The 24,227-nt window shown below is 44.6% G+C and overlaps 3 protein-coding genes across 7 annotated transcripts; 2 read left to right on the forward strand and 1 right to left on the reverse strand.

The window, feature by feature from the left end:
* Positions 1–596: 596 nt before the first annotated feature.
* On the forward strand, positions 597–8,549 carry LOC103996401 (probable ubiquitin-conjugating enzyme E2 23). The gene is made up of 8 exons (XM_009417325.3): positions 597–706; positions 3,800–5,637; positions 5,821–6,171; positions 6,276–6,791; positions 6,973–7,042; positions 7,127–7,266; positions 7,444–7,755; positions 8,069–8,549. The coding sequence occupies exons 2-8, from the start codon at positions 3,811–3,813 to the stop codon at positions 8,345–8,347; spliced, it is 3,495 nt and encodes a 1,164-aa protein (XP_009415600.2). The 5' UTR covers positions 597–706; positions 3,800–3,810; the 3' UTR covers positions 8,348–8,549.
* Positions 8,550–9,838: 1,289 nt separating this feature from the next.
* LOC135588818 (uncharacterized) lies at positions 9,839–18,324 on the reverse strand. Of its 5 annotated transcripts, none has more exons than XM_065081150.1 (9): positions 18,166–18,324; positions 17,633–17,755; positions 16,713–16,793; positions 16,453–16,541; positions 16,228–16,302; positions 11,086–11,147; positions 10,954–11,007; positions 10,670–10,858; positions 9,839–10,195 (listed from the first exon to the last, which is right to left on the reverse strand). In XM_065081150.1, exons 2-9 carry the CDS (start codon positions 17,753–17,755, stop codon positions 10,119–10,121), a joined length of 750 nt encoding a protein of 249 aa, XP_064937222.1. In that variant the 5' UTR covers positions 18,166–18,324; the 3' UTR covers positions 9,839–10,118. The 5 variants fall into 5 exon arrangements, with proteins under 5 accessions (XP_064937222.1, XP_064937221.1, XP_064937225.1 ...); XM_065081149.1 differs by having other exon boundaries at positions 10,954–11,010; XM_065081153.1 differs by having other exon boundaries at positions 10,954–11,010; positions 17,633–17,740; positions 18,166–18,318.
* Positions 18,325–19,701: 1,377 nt separating this feature from the next.
* On the forward strand, positions 19,702–23,956 carry LOC135588819 (protein ALTERED PHOSPHATE STARVATION RESPONSE 1-like). The gene is made up of 4 exons (XM_065081154.1): positions 19,702–20,765; positions 21,550–21,758; positions 22,521–22,744; positions 22,852–23,956. Exons 1-4 carry the CDS (start codon positions 19,790–19,792, stop codon positions 23,678–23,680), a joined length of 2,238 nt encoding a protein of 745 aa, XP_064937226.1. The 5' UTR covers positions 19,702–19,789; the 3' UTR covers positions 23,681–23,956.
* Positions 23,957–24,227: the final 271 nt, after the last annotated feature.

A 24,227-nucleotide genomic window follows, 5' to 3' on the forward strand; every position in this document is an offset into this window, starting at 1 on the left:
GATGCTAGTTAGTGAGTTAGCTCAACGCGAGCAAATTTGAAGGATTTATTGGGCTTTATTATATTTATATTATATTTATATACTACGTTAAAACATTGATATGAGTCGGACAAATTTTATAGTGTTACATTCATAAATAAATACTATGATAGCACTATCACACCACACCGATTACAATATTCAATAGATTTTTTGTAATATTAGGAAGTTCACTTGAATATATCCAGTGGACAATAATTGCTCGATCGATCAAAAATAATAATTACATTAATTTAATTTAATTAAAAAAATTAAAATTAAATTTAAATAAATTTTACTAACTCTATTTTAGGTTATTTAAGAATAGTACATAAAATGATGATCGAAGAGATGAATTTTAAAATAACAATAAAAAATATTGGAAGATAGATAATAATGGATGGAAATGTGTACCATTTTTGGTTTTCCAAATTAGAAAAGAATATAAAGAGCATTACATCGTCGCGGGCGATTCGAAAGTGCAACAAATGGACCGCAAGACGTCGATATATATAGAGACCCAAAACAAAACAAAATCCCTCTCTCTCTCGCATTCTATTCTTTATTGGTTTCTTTGGCTTCTTCCAGCCATCGATACTTCTTGTCACGTCTTGTCGTCGCACTCAAGCTCGGGATCGCTCCGCCTCGTCGCCATCGGCCAACCGCCGCCTTCGCGATAGCCGTCGAGGTTCGAAACCCTTCTTCCTTTTTCTCGTCGTCAGTCCATCCGTTTGCCTCTGTCGATGACTTCACTTCTCTGGTGATCCCGAAAGCATGCCCGTCTCGTGGCATCTTTAGCTCAGCAGTCGGCATCGAACCCTCGACTTTTTCTGTCTTCAGATCGGTCTTTGCATAAACCTTGCGGTTTGTTGATGTTGATATTTCGGTCTGTTGGACTTCAAGACCAACTTGGATACGTGTGGGTGAGAAGGCCAGTGTTTAGCTTACCATCCTTGTAGACGATTTATATTCGACTTCTATCTGTTTAAGATAGGGTTTTTGAGCGGGGCGGCCTTGCCGTTTGTGAGATGATTCATGTCCCCATGTGGAACGCTGTGGCTTCTTATGGCCTCTCCGATCTTTATTGGGAATTTGTGATTTTTTTGGTGATTCAGCGAAATATGATTGCCGGGTTAGTTTCCATGAAAGTATAAATTTGACCTGAACTTTCAGCTTCTTTTCAGACCATAGTACTAGAGGGATGATCAACCGTTCTAAGAATGGTGAATCTTATATATTGGTGAACTCTGTTACTTTTCTTGGTAGATTGTTCGAATATCAATTTCTGTGCTCGCCAATAGGTAGTTTCTTAACAATGACATTAATCAAATGCAGAAAGTAGTTTCTAAACAATGCCATTAGGTAGTTAGTTATTCTTGGTCATGTTTGATCCAATGTTTATTCTGCTTGGGCTTTAGGGGTTATGTTGTACTAACACTTAAAAAACTAAGAATCGAAGTTAAAAGTTTAAGAATCTAAAAGATTTGGTTTGTATGCCTTCTAAACAGAGGTTTGTTTTGGTACTTTGGTATATTAAATATTTCTTGAAACATTGTCCATTATAGCATTGTCAAAGGTACTAGGTGCGATGCTAAGGTTCCAAGATGTCGGAGGTGCCAAGTGCTTGCCTAGGCATTCACCCGAGCAAAGAGAGACATTCGCCAATATATAAATAAAAAAAATATAATTAAGGATAAATATAACCATTAAAATGAAAAATTAAAGAATATATGAGTTTCATGTCAGTTTGCATTCAAAAGATCACCATTAAGACATCAAATGATATACGTTTAACCATATATAAGGTACTAAAAGTACTATGCTGTCCAAATATAATAACAAAAATAACAAAACAAAAGGAGATCAATATCAAGAGTTCACAATTTCATCAACAAAGTCAATTATTGTCAAGGTTCACTACATCATCAACATTATCAAGGGAGAGGGGGCTGTGCATGAGAGGAAGGGGGTATTGCCACGGTAGAGGCAACACCAGGGGTTGTGATCATTGGAGGGGAAGCATATGGTGGCGGAGTTGAGGAGACAACCATGATGGGTGTACACTCGGATCGCAATCATTGGAGAGGAAGTACCTTGTCATGGGTGTGCATCGGAAGCTGTGACTGTTATAGACGGAGCAACCAATGGTGGAGGGAAGGAAGTAGAGTTTGAGATCACAGTAGGTTCGATCAGTTGTCCATGTGGGTTGGGGGGAGAGGAGAGTATGATTTATTCCCTGTTTGATTTGGATCAAATTGCTTCATCTGGATCCGAATTGAGCCAAGTCCAACTAGGGCACTTAACAAGTCAGACACAACTTGAGTTTGGTTGCTTGTGTTGCACCACGCGACTGACTGAGCTACCCATCGGCCATGCTTAGGTGCCCACTTAGGCAGCACCCGAGTGAAGTCGCTCGCCCAAACCATAGTCGAGGCTCGCCTTGCCCGAGCGCCCAAGTGAGTGCTTGATGACAACACTTGTCCATTACATGTTTGTACACATTTTTATTGTTGGGCAACAAGGTTTTGAGAATATAGGGATTACATTTATGTTTTCTGCAAAGCAAAAATCTTCTAAATCATATTGCATTTGAGTTTGATCATTTAAAGTTATTTCATGGAAGCCGTTTTTTGGGCCAATGTTCAAGGACAAGTTTTAGCAGTTCAACACTATATCGTGTTAAATTAGGCTGTACAGATGGTTTCTAATGATACAGACTTCATACATCTTGTCAAGTTCACTAAAAATTGGTCTAGAGTTTTCATAAATACAATGAATCATGCTGCCTCTGCTGTCAATACACTGATCATCCCTCTTTTCATGTCAAAAGTGACTGACAACCCTTAAGGGCTAGAATGCCGACTCCTAAGCTGGTCAGCTCTTCTTTTTTGAATGTCTGGTTAGCCACAAATCTAGCAGAACTGGGTTTGTTGGCATCTGGTCAGTTGGTCAGCTCCCATTTCCATGTAAGCTTAACCTGAAGTGTTGAGATTCTCTCCTGATTCGATAAGGATTCATGTCTTCACCTATAGTTGTCTTTTTGTTCTGTCCTAATGCATATACAAGTCTCAATGAGGATGGAAACCAGCTTTGAAGCCCTGCAGGCTATCTGTCCTTGTCATACACAGACCCGATACACTCATCTCAAGTCTCAAAAGAGGCTTTCTGCAGTTGCTTCTTGTCTAGCTTCAACATGCAGCCTACATTTTGGCAATCAGGCTTTCGACCTGGTTGGGTGTACCTTGGTTTGATTGGCATTCCAGATTTAGTCTGATGTGCATACTAACAGTTTTATGACACAACCATATAACATTTCTGAGATTGAGATTGGTACTATTGATGAACTTATTTGATGTTTAAAGTTCTTTCTGTACATGCATCTCTCTTCATGGAGTACTGTTGTTTTCTATAATGTGTTGGCTATGTAGCATTAATAATTGTAAATGCTAGATATTTATCAGTTGACTAAGAAAAAAGGAGACTCCATCCTCACTCCTTTTTATACCGAGGGGTAGCATTTCTAAGATGGAAAGTGCAATTTTCATAATCTGGTTTAATGTTACATTCTGGATTTTTGTCCATTGTATTTGATTGCTTATACATCAAAATTGTATGTTGTTCTATCTTTTGGAAATTGCATTAACCTTAAATATTTATTCACACAAAGTAGAAATTTAATGCACCATTAGACAATACCATAACTCACTCCAAAACTGATATTCTTGGTGCTATTTTTAATTTAACATGGCTTGATGAACAACCAAATTACATCTTTCTACAGATAAATTTTAGATGGAAAGTGGTCATCACCTTGCTCACGAAAGTCTCGCTGGATATACTACAATGAAAGTGAACAACGTGCCACATGCAATAGATTCTGAACAAAACGCTTCATGTTCTGACGCTGAGAGTAGATCTGATGTTGGGAAGCCAGTGAAAACTGGCGAACTGACTGATACCCAGGCTGCAGACGTATTTGTTTATAGGCAAGATGTTGTCAAATGCAGTAAGTGTAAAGGTCTACATGGAATTGTTCTGGAAACAGCTGGTGACTCAGATCCTGAGGGCAGCATCTCAGGGTATGATAGCAGTGAGGAGGATGAGGATAACAACGATGAAGGCAATGGAGATGATAATGGTGATGTTAACAGTAATATTATTGATGGTGGTAGTAATGATTTTCTTCAAGATGGCCAGGTTAGATTATTATGGTGTGATGGTTCTGAAACTGTGGAAAATACTAATGATGTCACGGTTGTAGATAGAAGTTTTTTGCGTGGTGATATTGTTGCTTCTGCTACTGATCCAACTGGACAGTTGGGGGTTATTATTAATGTCAATATGACAGTTGATTTACTTTCTACAGATGGTATGGTGATAGAAAATGTTTCCTCTAGAGCTTTGAAACACATAAGGGAATTTAGCGTTGGAGATTTTGTGGTTCTTGGACCTTGGCTTGGCAAAGTAGATGAAGTATTTGATAACGTGACTGTTCTGTTTGATGATGGTTATATTTGTGAAGTTGTGAAGCCTGATCCTTTGCAACTTAGACCTCTTATAATGCCAGTTGTTAGTGACACAGATTGCCCCTACTACCCGGGTCAAAGGGTTAGGGCCATTTCTTCTTCTGTTTTTGAAGGTTCTAGTCGCAAGGCTAAGCTTCTCAAAGGTACTGTCATCAAAGTTCAGACAGATTCAGTGGTTGTCTATTGGATAGCTTCAGCTGTCCATGGTGTTGGTGATAATTCAGCAACTTTTCCTTCAAAAGAGCAGAACCCAAAGAACTTGACTCTGTTGTCTTGTTCTTCGCATATAAATTGGCAATTAGCTGATTGGTGTCTCCTTCCGTCTTATCCACATACAAATGATTTGCCTAAAAATTGCTCGTGCAGTACTTCATATTCAGTTTCAAAGAAGCCTGCTAATGGAAGCTGGCCATCTTACCGTAGGAAGCCGTGGAAGTTTTTCTTTAGGGGAGATAAGAAAATTTGGAGAAGAGATGGTAACTTTGAAAGAGCCCTTCTGATTGTAAAAGCTTTTAACAAAGTTGATGTGGCCTGGCAAGATGGGACAACAGAATTTGGTCTACAATCAACATCACTAATACCGTTTGATACACCAAATGATCATGAATTTTTTCCTGGAGAGTTTGTGGTTGAGAAGGCACAAAATGAAGGTGGCAGTTCTTCTGAAACAAATCGACTGGGAGTTTTAAGAAGCGCGAACTCTCAGGAGCAAACTGTGTGCGTGAGGTGGCTTAAACCTGCATCCAGGCCCGGAGATTTGAAGGAGTTCAACGGTGAGGAAGTTGTTAGTGCATATGAACTTGAACGGCATGCTGATTATGATTACTTCTATGGTGATGTTGTTGTTCGCTTGCCTCCTGTTTCTGATGATATACCAAACTCTGAAGTTCCTACTGAGACACAGGGAAATCAACTTGATACCCAAAAAACAGCAGATGATTCAAGCAAGGAATATGTAGAGATCAGTGAAGAGAATCGGGCCCTAGATAATGAAGCTTGTGAGGACTTTACAAGTTTATCATGGGTTGGAAATATAGTTGGTCTCCAGGATGGTGATATTGAAGTTTCATGGGCTGATGGGATGGTGTCAAAGGTATACCTCTGGCTGAACATTTACTGGTACCGATGTTGAGGCCATCGCATATATTACATGGACAATTCTGCTAATTTTTTTCTTCATCTGACTGTTTGCTTATAGATGTTCTTATAACTGATCCTGTCATTCCTATTCCTCTTCTGTAAAATAGTTTCTGAAAGTCACTCATCTGTCTTTCAGGTTCCACCTCAGGAAGTTTATATTGTTTATCGGCATAATGGTAACGGTGACAATGAGGATGAGGATGAGGATGAGGATGAGGATGAGGGTGAGGGTGAGGGTGAGGGTGAGGGTGAGGATGAGGATGAAGATGAGGGTGAGGGTGAGGGTGAGGGTGAGGATGAGTGTGAGGGTGAATTTGAGGATGGGGATGAGGGTGAGGGTGAGGACGAAGACGAATATGATGACAATGACGAGGAGGAAGATGAAGATAATGACGACGACGACGATGATATTGGAGTTAGTGATGATGATGCTAGTTGGGAAACAGCCAGTGAAAATGAAATGGATGTACTTGAAGGCACTGAAAAGGTTGATTTATCTACTAACTACTTTCGTTTTGATTGCAACCAATCTTTTATTATTGTTTCATTTCCTCCCTTCATGTTTGTGATCTGTAAGTATTCCATTTTTAGGAAGTTGATCCACAGAATCCTAGTGACAGCAATTTGCAAGGCGAACATAGTGCTACAATTTTAGAAAAAGAAAGTAGTGGTGGACAAAGTAGGCCACTCACATTACCTCTTGCAGCAATTGATTATGCTGTCAAGCACACCACTGGATTGTTTTCTCGGGCTAAGAAACAGTTAGAGTCATCAGGTTTGGATAAGCAAAAAGCAAATGACGCTAATCACAAGGCAGACCTTGACTTTTCTGGAAGTAAATTAGATGGGGAGGATGAGAATAAAGGTTTTGATGTTTCAGATGGTCTTATTGCAGAAAGGATACATGAGAACATTGAAACGGATAATCACATGGAAGCAACAGAAAAGGCTGAAGTGAAAATTGAGGACAATTTAGAGAAACCAGCATCGATGGGATTGCATGATGGCAGTGAAGGATCACACATCATGGATGATCCATGTAAATTCAAGCACTTTGATACTGCAGAAAATCCTTTGGATCATCATTTTCTTGCTGTCGCAGAAATGGTAATTGATTATTTTTCTGTGTCATTTTATGCGACTCATTTCTTGTGGCAAATTTGCATACAACTCATTATAGATTCAATATAATATCTAGACACATGATTTTCCTATCTGGATGTTTGTGCTTTTATATAATTTCTGTAGCTGTCTTAACATGGAAATTTTTATAAAAATAAAAATGCAGGGCACCGGTGGAAGAAAGTGGGGCAAAAAGGTTCAGCGAGAATGGAGCATTCTTGAGAAGAACCTACCTGGTATGTGAATGACTAGCTGAATTAACAATTTATAGAGTTGATATAGACATGAATAAATGTGCTCTAATTTTGTTATGATTATAGATGATATTTATGTTCGAGTATTTGAGGACCGCATGGATCTAATAAGAGCCGTAATAGTTGGAGCATATGGAACCCCATATCAGGATGGCCTCTTCTTCTTTGATTTTCACCTTTCCTCAGAGTACCCTCAAGTTCCACCGGTAACTGTGATATCATTATCTTCTGGTTAGGTTTCACATATAGTGAGTGTATCAAGGACAAATTACTTCTCAGTTCATGATTGACACCGTTTGCTTTCATTTGCTCCTATTCTTATATCTTCCATTACCTTTTGAGCTAATTATAATTTCAACTTTTATTTCTTCTTGGTTTTGCAGTCAGTATATTATCATTCTGGTGGCTTGCGGATGAACCCCAATTTGTACGTGGATGGGAAAATTTGCTTAAGTCTGCTAAATACATGGACAGGCAAGGGAAGTGAAGTCTGGGATCCATCATTTTCCAGTGTCCTCCAAGTTCTAGTTTCGCTTCAGGGATTGGTTCTTAACGATAAGCCATACTTCAATGAAGCTGGTTACGAAAAGCATATTGGAACAGTTGAAGGTGAGAAAAATGCTTCTCCATACAACGAGAACGCATACCTAACGAACTTGAAATCCATGTTGTATCTCCTGAGAAGGCCCCCCACGGTAAGCATGAAAAAAATCATAGCAAGTTTGTTTCCTTCTTTTGCACACATGCACTACATTTTCTTAAGATGGTCTCAGATATCTGTTAATGCATCTGAATTCCTGTAACATAGCCATCAGTTCTATCAAATTCTTGGATAATGAATGGGTATGCAAAATCTTATTTGTAGCTTCTTAGATCACCAAATTCCTTGTGTATTCTTTGGAGAGTCAAGATTTTGTCCAGTTGGCAAAATAAATCCTGATACAGTTTCGTGAGAACAGTATTGCAATGAACATTTGCCTATCTAAAATCGTGTATGCATCGATGCAGCATTTTGAAGACTTTGTCAAGGATCACTTCCGCAGACGTGGTCATTACATTCTTAAAGCTTGTGAGGCCTACTACACGCGTGGCTGCTTGATCGGTTCACTAACAAAGGATGGCTGCTTAACTGAAGAGAGCCAGGAGAATTCTTGTTCGGTCGGCTTCAATTTAACACTAGCAAAAATCTTGCCCCACCTGATTCCTGCACTGAATGAAGTAGGAGCTGATTGCCGTCAATTTGAATATCTCCTCACTTCCGGAACGCTGAACAGCCCAAGATCTTGATGGATGGTTCTCTACAGCAAATTTTGTATGGTTTTGTTTCATGAAAATTGTCGCCAAAGTCTCAGATTCTTGATCCATAACGCATTTAGGAAGTAATTCCTGGATGTGGTTAGTGCCAATTGCACTATATTCTTGTCAATTTTTTTTCACAATATATAGTGTCATGTAGAATATGTTTATTATCTTTTTATTTTAATACACCGAGTGGTTCTTCAAAGATCGCCAACACATTCTCTTTCTTATTCTCTTTTTATGAATTTTTTTGTTATGTTAATTGTCAGAGCAAAATGATTCCTGAGATAAGACATGTTGCTGCGTCTTTTAGGTTCGTAAACGTAATTCTTCAAGTATTTTTCGTATGGCTCAGATATCCATTTTCTTGTGGTTTTGATGAGTTGAAGCGTGGAAGTCGGAAACGGCTCAAATGATTGTAAATTCTTATTATTTGGTTTTTACTGTATAAAGTTGCACACTGTAAAAGAATTCTTGCAATCTTAAGAGCGATCATTAAAACAAAGACTAAAGTTAGATTCAAAACGAACGATTGCATCCCGGTGTATCTCACAAAAATATATCATTCAAATAATTCAATCAGAAAATAATCGAAGGACTTTGCAAGTCTTGCAAAGTCCGCGACGTGATCGTACAAGATCTTGTTGTAGAGTGTCGATGGTGATCTAAGATTCAAGTTCGATAATCAATCGATTCAATACATAAAAGTTTTGATGAAGAAAAGAATTATAGTAGGAACATCAAACGTAAAATCAAAAGCAGCCTCGATGTTGTTGCTGCGATGGAAGAGATGGAGAGGTGGTGTGTACTTTTGCTTTCATTTCCCACTACTGCCCTGTGAATGCTCGAGAGTTAGGGTTAGGGTTTTCTACGTCGGGACAAAGTTGAGGGGGGGGTTTCGTTCGTGGGCTCGAGGCGTAAGTCGACGAGCACTCGAACAAGATGGGAAGGGCATCTGATCATCTTTGTGAACCAGAATCTAATTGTATTTGATGATTTCAAAGCAAGAATCTACTTCCCTTTACCGATGATCGAATTCTCATTCCCGGTATCTGTGATCCCTCTTGAATTCAGCTCGGTAGCATATAGAACAACGAATAAAAACATAAAAAAAACTAATAAATCATTTCATTATTCTTCTATTCACCTTTTTAATCATGATTTCAATTAGGACAAAGAAGCAATCATAAAAGGACTTGTTGATATTCCATTCCAGTTTCCATGATATATATGAACCGATCATTCCCATTCCAATTCCAATACCGATCTCGATTCTCAATCGAACCAAACGCCCACCTAAAAGAAAATAAAAACAGCAAAAACCATAATCTTTGTCTACGATGGTTTTTAAAGACCAAATAATCACATATGAAGACTTTCACAACACAAAAAGATTACAGCAGTTCTTACAAAGACCGATAATATCCTCATTAAATGCTACCCACATACCGGAAAATACATTAGTTAGAAACAACAATAGAGTTAAGCATTGAACAAACCACCATTTAAAAAAATAAAATAAAAAATCAAAAGAATGCACTGCTCTTTTAGTTGAATCCTACAATTAGTCATTTAAGGAAAAAAAGAACAAATGGATCAGCTAGCTAAACCTTCAGAACCACAACAGGAACATGCTATGGTGTCAAGCCTTACAACTATTCAGATGCTGCAGCTAATCTACATCCGAAAAAAAGAAAGAAGAAAATAGAGCAGGCATCCGACAACTGGGAGCAGAAACTTGCAAATCAGATCCATCAAGTCATGTTCCACCATTAACTGCTTGGACGGGTCCATTTGATCTGAAACCTCGGCCCCTTCCACGACCACGACCACGACCTGGAGTGATAAGATTGTAGCACAAAGGTCAGGTCAGATGAAGAGCCATTTCATCATAATAGCTGGCTTGCTTAGCCTCATCTTCAACACACAAGCACATTTTTATTTACTAGTCAGATTCGAACTTATCACCTCTCATTAATTCCTATCTAGTTTCAATGGTGAAACAATGAAACATATGGTGCCACAACGAAGTATCTAAAACCTGAAATTACAGGAAGGCGTCATGTGATTTCGCCAATTCACATGCCGAATCAAGCTATGTATGTAGGATTCATGATCCTACAATAGGAAGTTTTTCTTTTTTCTTTTCTTGTTGGTAGGGTTGCTTTTTGATAGCAGGCATGCCCCAGTTTCTTTATGGTTTTTCTTTTCCCTTTGTTTACAGCTTTAATTTTTCAAAAGATTGCAAGTCAGAAGAGCGGACTTAAAACATAGAGGACAAGGGAATGGGAGGATGGAGGATCAACTAACCTCTGCCTCTGGCTGGCATAGGAGCCTGATCATTGTAGCCTGTCTCGTGCAGATAATCAGGTCGACCACCAAAGCCTCCTCTGCCACGACCACGGAAACCCCAGCCTCTACCTCGGGCATAGCTGCCTCGACCAAAACCGCGACCCCTGTTGTCCCATCCTCCATCACCATAGTCCACCACACCATTACCTAAACATAGAGCATATGCACATCAGTCAGCATTACTTCTCAAGAAGTCTAGCTATTCAAAACCGAACTTTCGTAAAGAATCGAAGCATACTTACCACGAGCTCTTCCCCTGCCACGACCATTGCCTCTACCACGGCCAGCAGGTGAACCTTCTACATTGTAAATAAGACATTGTGAACATGAGGGCATCCCCAACAGTGATAAATGATATTTAATTTTTAAATTACCTCCTTCGTACTCAAACTCTGCTGATGGTTTCACCTGATCTGCAGGCAAAGGAGATTGATATCTGCAAAAAGCAATTGAGTCTAATTCAATTCTTTCTTTATATCTAAAGTAAAAGCTACTCATAATATGGCATTCCTAGTAGTAGAATTAGATTGTTAATGCAAGTTAACTTTCTGACCCACCAGACTCAGAAATGGGTCCAAACACCAATATTCTATTTTCAGATTTGGCCACAATAAAAATAAATATTATTTACAAGATTACACAAAGGCACAAAGGACTGTCATATGGCTCAAATGCATGTTATCTCCAGATTCTCCATAATGCTTGCATAATCATTGAATGTAAGAGGCAAGTCCATAGTTCAACATGAGTCATGAATAACAAGATTTGCCAGAGAATAGCAGAATCACACCAATTAATCACCTAATGTTCCACAGGAGGACTATAATTATAAATTGTTAGTTATCAATCCAAAATATTCAAAATCTACCAAACTAAACCTAAAATACCAGTTTTCACAATTTTTCACAAAGGAACTCACATATATCTAAATAAGAAAACCAGTTTTGCAAATTCGACACATTTAAGGACATCTATTGGAGTGACGTGCTTTAGCAAGAAATGTAGTGCCAACTCATTAAATACATAAAAGTAAACATATAGCATAAACTTAGTTACTGTTGTTTGCACCAAGTTTAAAATTTTTATAATTTATAATATTCCAGTTGACATAATCAAGAACTAGCTATGGTGGTAAATAACAACATGTTGCGGGAAACAACTTTGAGAGCCGTGGCCTCGGGGCCGACACGGCTCGGTTCGGGTCCGGACGACGGGGATCTCTCCGGGGCGTCCCTCGAGCCCGCGGGGTCGGTCCGGTGCGATGGTCCGATCGGGACGGGGTCGCCGTCTCCTCCGGGCAGGGGCTCGTCGTCCGCGCGGCCGGCGGGGACCCTCGGCTTCGCACCTGCACAAAAGGTCGGGTCGGGAAGCTCGACCCGACCCCTCCGACGATCAAGTTAAAAGATGGCGAAGGGGGTTTCAGATGAAGAAGTGTTTGTATCTGTCCCCCCCTCTCCTGATGAACGAGAGGGTATTTATAGGTAAGCTTACTGTTGTTTGATGTGCCCGCCTGTAGGAGGCAGGCTGGTAGCGTCTGACATGGGCATTAGCGTGGCGTGAAGAACCGCGCCTGAGTAGGCGTTAATGCGCCACGGCCGGTGTTCCGGTTCGGTTGACTGAGTGCAGTCGCCCCGATCGAGGCGTGCTGACGTCAGTCAAGTCTTATCCTCATCATATTCCCCCCCGGAAAGAAGCTATGCGTCAGACGTTGTAACGGGAGTCCGAGGCATGGCTTAAGCTTTCAGACGGGCTGGCCGCGAAGGCGCGGTCTCGAGAAAAATGACGCCGAGGAGCACGACGCAGGCGGGTTGGCCGCGCAGGTGTGTCGGGAACATGGAACCGAGGAGCCGAGGAGCACGACGCAGGCGGGCTAGCCGCGCAGGTGTGTCTCGGGAACATGGGGCCGAGGAGCACGACGCAGGCGGGCTGGCCGCGCAGGTGTGTCTCGGAAAGCATGAGGCCGAGGAGCACGACGCAGGCGGGCTGGCCGCGCAGGTGTGTCTCGGGAACATGGGGCCGAGGAGCACGACGCAGGCGGGCTGGCCGCGCAGGTGTGTCTCGGGAACATGGAGCCGAGGAGCACGACGCAAGCGGGCTGGCCGCACAGGTGTGTCTCGGGAACATGGGGCCGAGGAACACGACGCAGGCGGGCTGGCCCCGCAGGTGTGGTCTCAGGGGCATGAAGCCGAGGAACATGACGCAGGCGGGCTGGCCGCGCAGGTGTGTCTCGGGGGCATGAAGCCGAGGAACACGACGCAGGCGAGCTGGCCGCGCAGGTGTGTCTCGGGAGTATGAGCCGAGGAGCACGACGTAGGCGGGCAGGCCGCGCAGGTGTGTCTCGGGGAAAATGACGCCGAGGAGCACGACGCAGGCGGGCTGGCCGCGCAGGTGTGTCTCGAGGCGTATGGAGCCGAGGAGCACGACGCAGGCGGGCTGGCCGCGCAGGTGTGTCTCGGGGAGCATGGGGCCGAGGAGCACGACGCAGGCGGGCTGGCCGCGCAGGTGTGTCTCGGGAACATGGAGCCGAGGCGCACGACGCAGGCGGGCTGGCCGCGCAGGTGTGTCTCGGGAACATGGAGCCGAGGAGCACGACGCAGGCGGGCTGGCCGCGCAGGTGTGTCTCGAGAACATGGAGCCGATGAGCACGACGTAAGCGGGCTGGCCGCGCAGGTGTGTCTCGAGGAGCATGGGGCCGAGGAACACGACGCAGGCGAGCAGGCCGCGCAGGTGTGGTCTCGGGCATCATGCGACCGAGGAGCACGACGCAGGCGGGCAGACCACGCAGGTGTGGTCTCGAGCGTCATGCGGCCGAGGGATGAGGTTCGGACGGGAAGGCCGCCCTGAGGGGGGCTCGGCAGTCTACGGCCGAGGGAAGTAGCTCGGGCCGAGGGACACAACTCAGGCGGGCAGGCCGCGCTGAGGTGGAGTCAAGCAGTGCATGGCCGAGGGAAGTGGCTTGGGCCGAGAGACACAACTCAGGCGGGCAGGCCGCGCTGAGGTGGACTCGGGTAGTCCATGGCCGAGGGAAGTGGCTCGGACCGAGGGACACAACTCAAGCGGGCAGGCCGCGCTGAGGTGTACTCGGGCAGGGACACTGCTCAAGCTGAGGGACACGGCTCAGGTGGGCAAGCCGCGCTGAGGTTGACTCAAGTAGTCTACGGCCGAGCCGTGTAGAGTCAGAGGGGTTTAAGCTGGGGCCAACCGCGAGCCGAGAGGGGGTCAGGTAGATACTGAACCTTCGCTCAGAAGAGACTGAGGCAGGGCTTAGATTTCTTTTCATGAGGACTATATCGGGTAGCCACCGCGGGTGCTTGGCCTCTCTTATGGAGCCCGCGGTCGGAGGTCGTCCCTTCTCCTCACGACCGCCCAAGCCTCGGCTGCGATGTACCGGTTAGCCCACTGGAGCATCTCTGGCACCGTAGTGGGAGGTCGCTCCGCGAGGGACCAGAGGAATCTGGAAGGTCGCAAGCCTATCACAAACGCCTGCACTAACAGAGAGGGGTGAGTGTCCGGCAAGCCCCGGATTCGCGTGGCAAAGAGATCCACAAAATGTGAGAGGGGTTCATCCTCCCTTTGTTTGAGTCCGAGGAGCAGTGCCGCGGAGGGCTTTGGCCGTGCATAGGCTACGAAGTGGAGCTCGAAGTCATTGGCGAGCTGGCCGAAGGAAGCGATCGTTCCGGTCTTCAAGCCGCCATACCACGCGTGAGCCGGCCCTGTTAGAGTGGTAGGAAACGCTCTGCACATCAGGGCATCAGAGGTTCCATATAGCGCCATTTGGGCGCGAAAAGCAGCTACATGGTCCGCTGGGTCAGTGGAGCCATGGTAAGCGTCCAGAGAGGGGAGCTGGAAGTCCGGGGGGACTGTCAGATCCCGTATCTCGGGTGAGAAGGGAGACCCTCGGTGTGCGTCCTCCCCCAGCTCTCCCTTGGACCTGCGAACCTCTTTCTGCACCTCGTCGAGTCGCTGGCTGACGAAGCGCAACTGGGCCCGCAGAGAGTCCGAGGAGAGTGCCTCGAGTTCCGGGCGACCATTCGGGTTTGCCATCACTGGATCCCCGAGTGGGGCCGGTCGGACTCGAGGCGAAGTCGGGGGCTCTGGTAGTGTCACGTGGGCCCGAACGGGCGCCTCGCGTTGTCGCGGTGGTTCGATCGCGGGCGGGTGCGCCGGATGAGAAATAAGCGGGATAATGGTTTGCACCATTTCCATCAGAGCTCGGACTTGACAGGCGAGGTCCTGAAAGGCCTCGGGTGACACGGGCGTTGAGTCGACTGGGGCGTCGTCGAGCGGCGACAAGCCCGGGTCGTTGAATATTCACCAATATCGTTCGGAGGTCGTGGTGGGGTGTTCGTCACGATGACCTCCGTGCGGGGGATGTTCCCCCGAGGCTTCGGTCGGGTGTGACCTTTCAGCCGTGGGCTTATCTGAGCCGCTCGGGTGATCACCCGACATTCCGAGCCCTCCTTCTAGCGCCAATCTGTTGCGGGAAACAACTTTGAGAGCCGTGGCCTCGGGGCCTACGCGGCTCGGTTCGGGTCCGGACGACGGGGATCTCTCCGGGGCGTCCCTCGAGCCCGCGAGGCCGGTCCGGTGCGATGGTCCAATAGGGACGGGGTCGCCGTCTCCTCCGGGCAGGGGCTCGTCGTCCGCGCGGCCGACGGGGACCCTCGGCTTCGCACCTGCACAAAGGTCAGGTCGGGAAGCTCGACCCAACCCCTCCGACGATCAAGTTAAAAGATGGCGGAGGGGGTTTCAGATGAAGAAGTGTTTGTATCTGTCCCCCCCTCTCCTGATGAACGAGAGGGTATTTATAGGTAAGCTTACTGTTGTTTGATGTGCCCGCCTGTAGGAGGCAGGCTGGTAGCGTCTGACATGGGCGTTAGCGTGGCATGAAGAACCGCGCCTGAGTAGGCGTTAATGCGCCTCGGCCGGTGTTCCGGTTCGGTTGATTGAGTGCAGTCGCGCCGATCGAGGCGTGCTGACGTGAGCCGAGTCTTATCCTCATCCCAGAACACCTAGTTACCTAAGGGCGACATGTCTAATGTTCCAGATATTGCGTTCTCATAGTGTGGACAAAAGATTGGGTCAAAGCTAGAACAAAAAACATAGCCACAAACTTGATTATATATAAACATATACAAGATGGATTTTTGATTAAACATAGATTCTGCAAGTCTAAATACGAGATGGATAAAAGACATGACATATAGCTATCATTGGTACCTTAGTGAATTATATGGCACATGATGTTGTACGTGGCATACAAATACAAAAAATTATATATAACATGGTTCGCTTAGCGTACCTAGTCAACCAAACTTTTTAGAGCAATTGTTTAGTACTAATTGTAAGAAGCAAAACTCTGAATATACAGGAGAATGCAAACACCAATAAGGACTAATATAGACATTCATGCAATTTTAGTATGAAAGAAGCTGACAGATTGTAGTCCAATTTCAACCATCAATTGTATGCATATATAGTCTCAAAAATACAAACAGATGGTTTTTTGTTCACACCCAACTGCAGATGTATCAAGCTCCTTCTTTGATAATGTTATAGTGATCATAGACACATGCCTAGTAGTTTCAAGCCTGAAAAAGGAGGAGATAATACTCATAAAAAATAAACTCAATAGATACAAATATTTATAATACGACTATGTATTAATCTCCACTCTCCAATAATGTCCACAATACAGTTTAAACTTTTTGTATCAAAAACAAAACAAATTGTTGTCTTACGGAAGTAGTCCTTCCTCAAGTGGTTCCCATGTATCAGTTATATCAATAGATCCAATAGCAGCAATCTGATGTAGACCAACAATCCTTCTCTGCTTCACCAGTATATATGTAAGGAAATTTGTAAGAGAGAAATATCACCTCCATTTACTTTTGGTTTTCGTTAGAAAAGAATTATATATCAAATCGGCATGCACATCCCAAAAACTGTTACGATCAACAGTGACAAGACATAACATCCCAAATAACAATAAATTGAGTACCTTGATCAATTCCACAATCATAACCGTCTTGTTGATAGCTCTACCCATTGCCTTGAAAACAATGTCACAGGAACTTTTCTCCTTCAAAAAAATTACAAATAGTTCACAATAATTAGACAAGCAGCAAGAAGGTCAAGCGCTGAAGGCGTGCACATATATATCCAAGATATCTGTAAGAATACTTGTGAATGCCGATATCTGGTGACCACAAAGAATTGAAAAAGCAGCTTATAGTCATGCATTTCGTACTGATGCACGAGGTCTGTTTAAAAGAATGCTGGTAGAGATACAATTTTCCATAACAAAACTCATCGATCAACCTTTCGACTTTATTTTACTCATAAGACCTTTGTGTACGACTGGGTGTTACTAAATATTAAAACCAATCCAACAGAGCTGCCTGAAACCATTATGGCAAATCATGAAGACTCATTTTCCCTCTCAAATCATGCCAAACAAATTTGCAACCTTATACACTAATATTTTCTCTGAGTACTGCTTGCCTGCTTAAAAGTTCCAACTTGAACAAATTAAATTACAAATATAACCATTTTAAGTTTCATAATGAGATCCAAAACCCCAGAGGAAAAAAAAGACTAGCCCAGTGTCCAAAGAAATGCATTAATTATCTTCCTTATGTTTGCACGAGCCCTAGCAGGTGCCAATTATCACCTCTAAAGGGTGAACAATGACTGAATGTAGAAATAGTGACAGATAATACGCATTATGAACTCACTAGATTTCAAGTATCCTACTTCTCCCGCCATTAAAGCTTTTACTAGAGATATCACTGTGGGCTTCACCTTCGATATGATCTGCGAAACTCTTAAATCTTCCAAAGACTACCGCTAAATGCATAGCATGGTAAAGAAAAAGGGCGTGAACTAAGGGTCATATGAGGCTTTTTTATTGGTGAATACCTGAAGCAGACTGGTGGCGTAGGTAATGTAATTGCGCATCCTCCCCTGAGCCGTAATACGGATCTCATTGTCGTTGATTGGGGTCTCCTCTCTTGGTTTCTCCACCTTCTGGTACCGATCCATCTTCCCATCAAACAAATACACGAACGAGAATGCAACAAAAAAAATCACATTTTGAACAACAGAACTAGTTCAGAATACCCCAAAAAGAACTCTAGACAACCAAACCAATCCTTGAATTTAGAAGAAAAAGAAAGAATTACGAGCACAAAAGATCAAACATAAAAAAGGGCCGGCCAAATCGGATCTCAAACGAACCAAATCAAACCAGAGAAACACGAAAAGAACGACGTTGAGACGAATGAACCAAGAAACGCAGGTTCGAGAGCGAAAAAACTAGGAAAAATGAAGTTCTTCTCGCCCTGAAGAGTAGACACAGATGATTCATTCACGCGGTGACACCAACAGGGAAAGAAGAAACGAGAAGAACGGCACAACAACCAAGGCTCTCGTTGAGTTCTCCCTAAATATACCTTGATTTCGCCGCCCGTCGCCCTCTTCTGCCGCTCGTTTACTTCTTTTCCGCTCTGAGGAAAGAGAGTGTGACAGAGAGCTCTGGCGACGCAACCGCTTCTCCATTTTAATACGACAAGCCCGGGAGCGAACTGGCCTTCCTCCCCGGCTTAGGGTTCGCCTTCGGTTCCCTCCGCCCCCCTCCCCCCTCCCATTCCAACCGAACCGAGCAACCGTGGCCGTACGATCGGGATTCCAGGAGCCACAGACGGTCGTTGATTGAGCCGTTTCGACCCACGCTGTGATCCGGTCCGGCTAACCAGAATTGCCCAATTTCAGAAGTTTGGGCCCGAACCCAATGTCACACAATTAACCCATCTGACCCGGAACATGGGCCGAACAGAACACCAGCCCAAGCCCATGTGTAGCCCATGTCGGGTGCTCCCCGGATGTGACGAAGCAAGCAGGACACCGTCCCGTGTCTCCAGCATTTGCTCCTCGTCCTCCTCCTCGGGAAGCCGCATTGCTGTCCCCACCCGTCTGCTCCCGGCTTTTATTAGCCACAGCACGACTCTCCATGGAAACAGTGGCAGATGGGATAAGTGTGTCATGGAGAGACGCGGTGCTGTGGTGCGGCGAGACGCCCGAGACGACAGAAAAGCCAGCGTCGCTACCGGTCAAATGAGGGAACCCATCCATGGCTGCAGCCTCTCGCTCCTCCGTGGCGTCGTGTGGAAGAGAGTCATTGCAAGGTGACGGTGGCATGGCTGCGTGTATGATGATGTATGGTGCGGATCGACAGGGTCGTCGGACACGAATATGCCAACGTGGGGAAGGTCGAACACAAAGGGAGGATGGAGGTCTCGCTGCCAAAAGCATTCGGTAGCATCGGGTGCTCCAGTGGGAGTGGATGTGCTCTGAGCATTTCCTCCGACGTTGGCACTGAACACAGTGTTAACCTTCAGAGAGCTCTTATGGAGCTAAAAGGTTATGCAGCAGGCTGCAAATAATTGACGATCATTAGTGGAGGAACCGAGAGGACTCGAGGAGCATCGGAGAGTTGCCTCTGTCTCATTTGATGAGCTGCAGACTTGTACATGGAGTGCTTGTGGAAGCAAATCTGTGTTTTTACTGTGGTAAGTAAGAAAGAATCAAACATGTCCCTCCTGATGCCAGAAAGCTGCAGGCGACTGTGGAAAATATTCTTTGTGAAGGCAGTAGCCATGGACAGATTTCGAGTGTTGTCGCCCTCATCCTCACTGGTGTAATAAGGATGATGATATCATAGAATGAATAATCATTAACAAGAGACTGTGATCAGGTAATCCTCCCATCACGGGGTTTAATCAACGTATTAAGTCTGAAGCTTGTATGCCATGCCTTCATCTTCTTCACCATTTGGACTCACTTTGCCTCTATTTTGAGGGTTCATCCCAGCCTTCGTGCATAACTGGACACGAGGAACGCCTCCCCACTCCCTTCTGTAGCTTTGACTTTGACCATCCATCCTCTCTCTCTCTCTCTCTTTGTATATAAATGCTGTCCTAAACCTCTGATCTCTGCACCCGCCATCCCACCCATATTTCGCCCGCTTCTCTCTCTCTCTCTCTCTCGCTCTCAGAGGCGCACACAGAGGGGCGCCACATGGGGGGTTGCGCGGCGTCAAGGCTAGGGGGAAGCGGCGAGGACGACGACCCGGTGGCGCTGTGTCGCGAGAGGAACCGACTGATCAGGGCGGCGGTGGAGCGCCGGTACGACCTCGCCGCCGCTCACGCTGCATACATTCATTCACTGAACGCGGTCGCCGCCGCCATCGACATTTTCGTTGCCCGCCTGTCTGCGCCCGCGCCCCTCCTTATAACACTCCCCGCTGCGTCTGGCGACGGTGACCCCGCTCCGGCCTCCTCCTCTTGCGCCTACCTCCGCCAGATGCCGTCGGAACCAAAGACCGAATCTGTAGCCTACCACCCCTCCCCTCCTCCCTCCTCGCCGTCGAACTCGAGCTCGGCAGGATATGCAGATGCAGCGGATGCTGTGGAAGCCGAGGAGGAGGACCATGAGGAGGAGGAGGAAGAGGAGGATATGAGGGCGGGGGAGACGAGTTGCGGGTACTTCTTCTCTGCGGCGAGACCGAGGCCGCCGTCTCCGCCGCCGGAGGTGTTTGGTTGGGACTTCTTCAGCCCGTTCGATGAGGTCCGGCCGGCAGAGGAGCCGGTGGTCATGATAAGGGGACTAGACCCGAACTCAGATGAAGATTTGAGGGCGGTGAGGGAGCAAGAGGGCATCCCGGAACTCGAGGAAGCGGAGGAGGAGGAGGAGGAGGAGGAGGAGGACGAGGCGAAAGACGGGACAGTGGTGGACGATAAAGAAAAGATGGTAGCTTTGGGTGTGGGAGAGACGCCTGAGAGCGGTGGTGGCAGAATGGTGGTGCAAGGAAGCGACGCCGGGCAAGAACAGGAGCTGGCTGTCTTGGAAACGCCGGAAAAGGGACGAGAGCTTTTACAAGCACTAAGAGATGTTGAAGACCATTTCATCAGGGCATATAATGCTGGGAAGGAGGTCTCGAGGATGCTGGAGGCCAACATGGTTCAGCCCTCGTCGGGGCCGGAGGAGATAAAAGGTCGATTTTTTCCCTGCCTTTTCTGCTATTCTTTTCATTGTGGGTTCTCCCTGGTTTTATTGCACTAAAGCTGGATAGAGGTTAGGGAAGGAGAGCAGAAGCAAGTAAAAGGTTTCGATGTGGTTAAAGAACAAAGTTTACTCTTTGGCTTCATTATTCCCTTGTTCTTCATCTCTTGGTATGACTGGATTACTCTTGTTCTTGTACTACTGCTCTTTTTCACCTTATCTTCATTGATCTCTGCGTTAGCTGTTGTCTTATCACTTCCATTTCTTGAACTGGTATGAAGATTCTAATTGATTAGTCTTGCTAATGTCCTGATGGGATACAAGGCTTATTAGTATTCACTTGTTTTACAGCACTCATTGAGAAGGGGAAACTATATTACCTCTTTCTTCCCGAGTATAGGAACCTTTTCAACCATGGATGAGTTTTGAGTTCTCTACTTATATGCAATCTGTTCAAAGACTGCCCCTTTTTTCTTAACAATTAGAGTAACAACTTAAATGTAAAAGAAAGTTGAACACTAGATTGCTTTGCTATAATGAAATAAATGTTTACCACTACTATTTCTCTAAACCAAGTAAACTTAATTCTGGATCATGCATTGTCCTTCTCTGTTATTTTTGCCCAACATTATACATGAAGAGTATCAGTTAGGGGGCATTCATCATGCTTACATATTTTCATGTTTTGGATAAACTCTTCCTATTGGTAAACATCAAGTCCGGGGAATGGCACTTTAGTTTTACTGATATTGGGTGCGCATCCATTGTTCATACAGGAGTCGTTCAGGCAATTACATGGCATCAGTCTCCATCTCTCTCCTCATCTTATAGGAGTCAACTTGCATCGAGCTCAAATAGTACAGCATCATGGACAGAAAGCAAGAGTGAGTTTTCCGATGTCTATGTCGGGATGGAATCAGGAAGCCACTCACAAACTCTAGGAAGGTTGTATGCTTGGGAGAAAAAGCTATATGAAGAAGTGAAGGTACACTTGTCTTCAACATTCACTTGATTTTTCACCAACAAAAGCCTTCTTATGAGACTGATACCACGACAGGCAACTTTTGTTGCTTAGGTGCAAAAAAGAGTAATCATACTGACCATGACACATTCAGGGAAGAAGTGAAAGATTAATTTCATAATGGACATAGAAAATTATAGTCTATGCCATAAAATTACTATTCCTCTCTATTTTTCAATGTCTCAAACAACGATAAGGCTTATTTGCTCTCTGGATTTATTCTTGGTATATTCTTCGAACTTTGAGCTCCACAAAATAAGGTGCTCTTTTTTGTGTATAAATCGATGCCCAGGCAAATTCATATTTCCACCTCAACCCCTGTAAAGTCTGTTGGTGCACATATATTCCTCAAAATTTGGATCATCGCATATCTCTGCTCCCAAAGGGTAGCTATTCAAGGATTAAACTAACAATAAAGCAAGACTCAGTTAAGCCTGATCTATTTTCCCTCCAGCAAGTATATAAATTGGCTATAAATTGTTGGGGCGAAGGCTTCCTCTCCATTTTCACTACGTATATCTTCTCCGTTTATGACTTCCTGTCATTATTTCTTCGAATGGGTTTATTAGTGACAATGAAGCACTAGGAAATGCGAGAAAGTTGACTGTGTATCTTGATGTTGCATGTGTTATGGTACGAGGAAGCCAAAGATTTGCCAAATGAATATTCTATTCTAAGCATATTCTCAACTAGAAATCTTTTTCACGGCTTGTCATTCTTTTTTAGGCTGGAGATCACACCTGGCAAGATTACCAGAAGAAATGCTTGCAGCTAAGAACCAAAGAAGCTAAGGGAGCCAAATCACGCTCAGTTGACAAAACCAGGGCTATTGCAAGAGACCTGTATGCAAGAATCTGGGTGGCATTACGAGCAGCTGAATCAATATCAGAAAGAATACAGAAATTGAGAGATGAAGAACTGCAGCCGCAAATCATAGAACTGCTACAAGGGTAAGAAAAATAGTGGATCACCAGATGCATGGTTGGCAAATATCACATGTTCTTTCTTCTTCTGTTAGTAACTATGCCTTCTCCGTCATTCTTTTTCACTTTTGCAGCCTAACACGGACCTGGAAGATAATGGTAGAGTCACACGAAACCCAAAAACAGATAATGTTCGAAGTGAACTCATTCACATGCCCTGCTTATGGAAAATTCTGCAATGAATCACATCGTCTTGCGACTATCATGCTGGAGACTGAGCTTCGTAATTGGAGGTCATGCTTTACAGGCTATATCGCAGCACAGAAAGCATATGTTGAAGCTCTTGATGGATGGCTATCGAAGTTTCTTTTATCTGACATGGAATACTATTCTCGAGCTAGATCCCTATTTCCTTCACACAAAGCTGGAACACCTGCTATGGTTGTTATCTGTCATGAGTGGTTAACCTCACTAAGAAAACTGCATGATCAATCTGTATCCTGCAGCATGAGAAATTTCATCAGAACCGTGAGAGGTTTATGGATCACGCAAGGGGAGGAACAGCAGCAGAAACGAAAGGTCGATAGGCTTGCAAAGGAGCTTGACCATAAGGTTCTGGCATTGCAGAAAGCAGAGAACAAGGTTTTGGAGTCCAAGCTTTCTGAAGATAAGCCTGAGCCAGATATGCGTCAGCGGATCGAGTATTTATCAGGGAGGAAAGAGCTGTTAGACATGTGCAGGAGAAAGTTGGAAGCGGAGAAAGCGAAGCATCGTGATCGCATGCGGAGTACCCACGAGATCACCATCAACGGATTCAAAATAGGCTTGGCCAGCATCTTCGAATCACTGACACAGTTCTCCAAGGATTCTGTGAATTTGTATGATGATCTTCTGATGCGCGACGAGAAAACAAAGGTGGTGAATGAGATGACTCCTTGCATCGAGGCTTTTGAACAGGGGTGAAGGTCGATAACAGATGATGGCATGGCTGCAAATACTTTTGTGATTGTATATTAGGATGAATGTGGATGTTGCATGGTGAATTTGTGCAGGCCATAGGGGCATCCAAATGTCTCATTGTTAATTTCTCATAGGTACTTCTCATTTGGACCTGCTTAAACCCTGCTGTTCAATGGTTGGTTCAAGGCTTGACTGTTGCTCATGAAGCAATAAATGCTGTGTATACCATCAGATTTTGCTGCTCACATTATACAATCAAGCCATATGGCTATATCACCATATCACCATTTTGCGATAGCAGAAGAAAATTTTATACGTATGATAATAATTAGGAACAAAGGGATATAAAAAGCCCTGCTAAGTGATATTAGTTCTAAAATAATGATCGAGTACTGAGGAAAGTTAAAGCAAAATATATGTTGAAAACCATCTTAGGGATTGTACAGAGATAAGCTGAGCTTAGCAAAAGATGCAGTTGGTAGGCCTAATGAAAACTTGAATCAAAATCAATATCTTAGTTTCATTAATTGCAAACAGAGTGAATGAAGAA

The sequence above is a fragment of the Musa acuminata genome, chromosome BXJ1-8, assembly GCF_036884655.1.
Source record: "Musa acuminata AAA Group cultivar baxijiao chromosome BXJ1-8, Cavendish_Baxijiao_AAA, whole genome shotgun sequence".
Taxonomy (NCBI): Eukaryota; Viridiplantae; Streptophyta; class Magnoliopsida; order Zingiberales; family Musaceae; genus Musa; species Musa acuminata.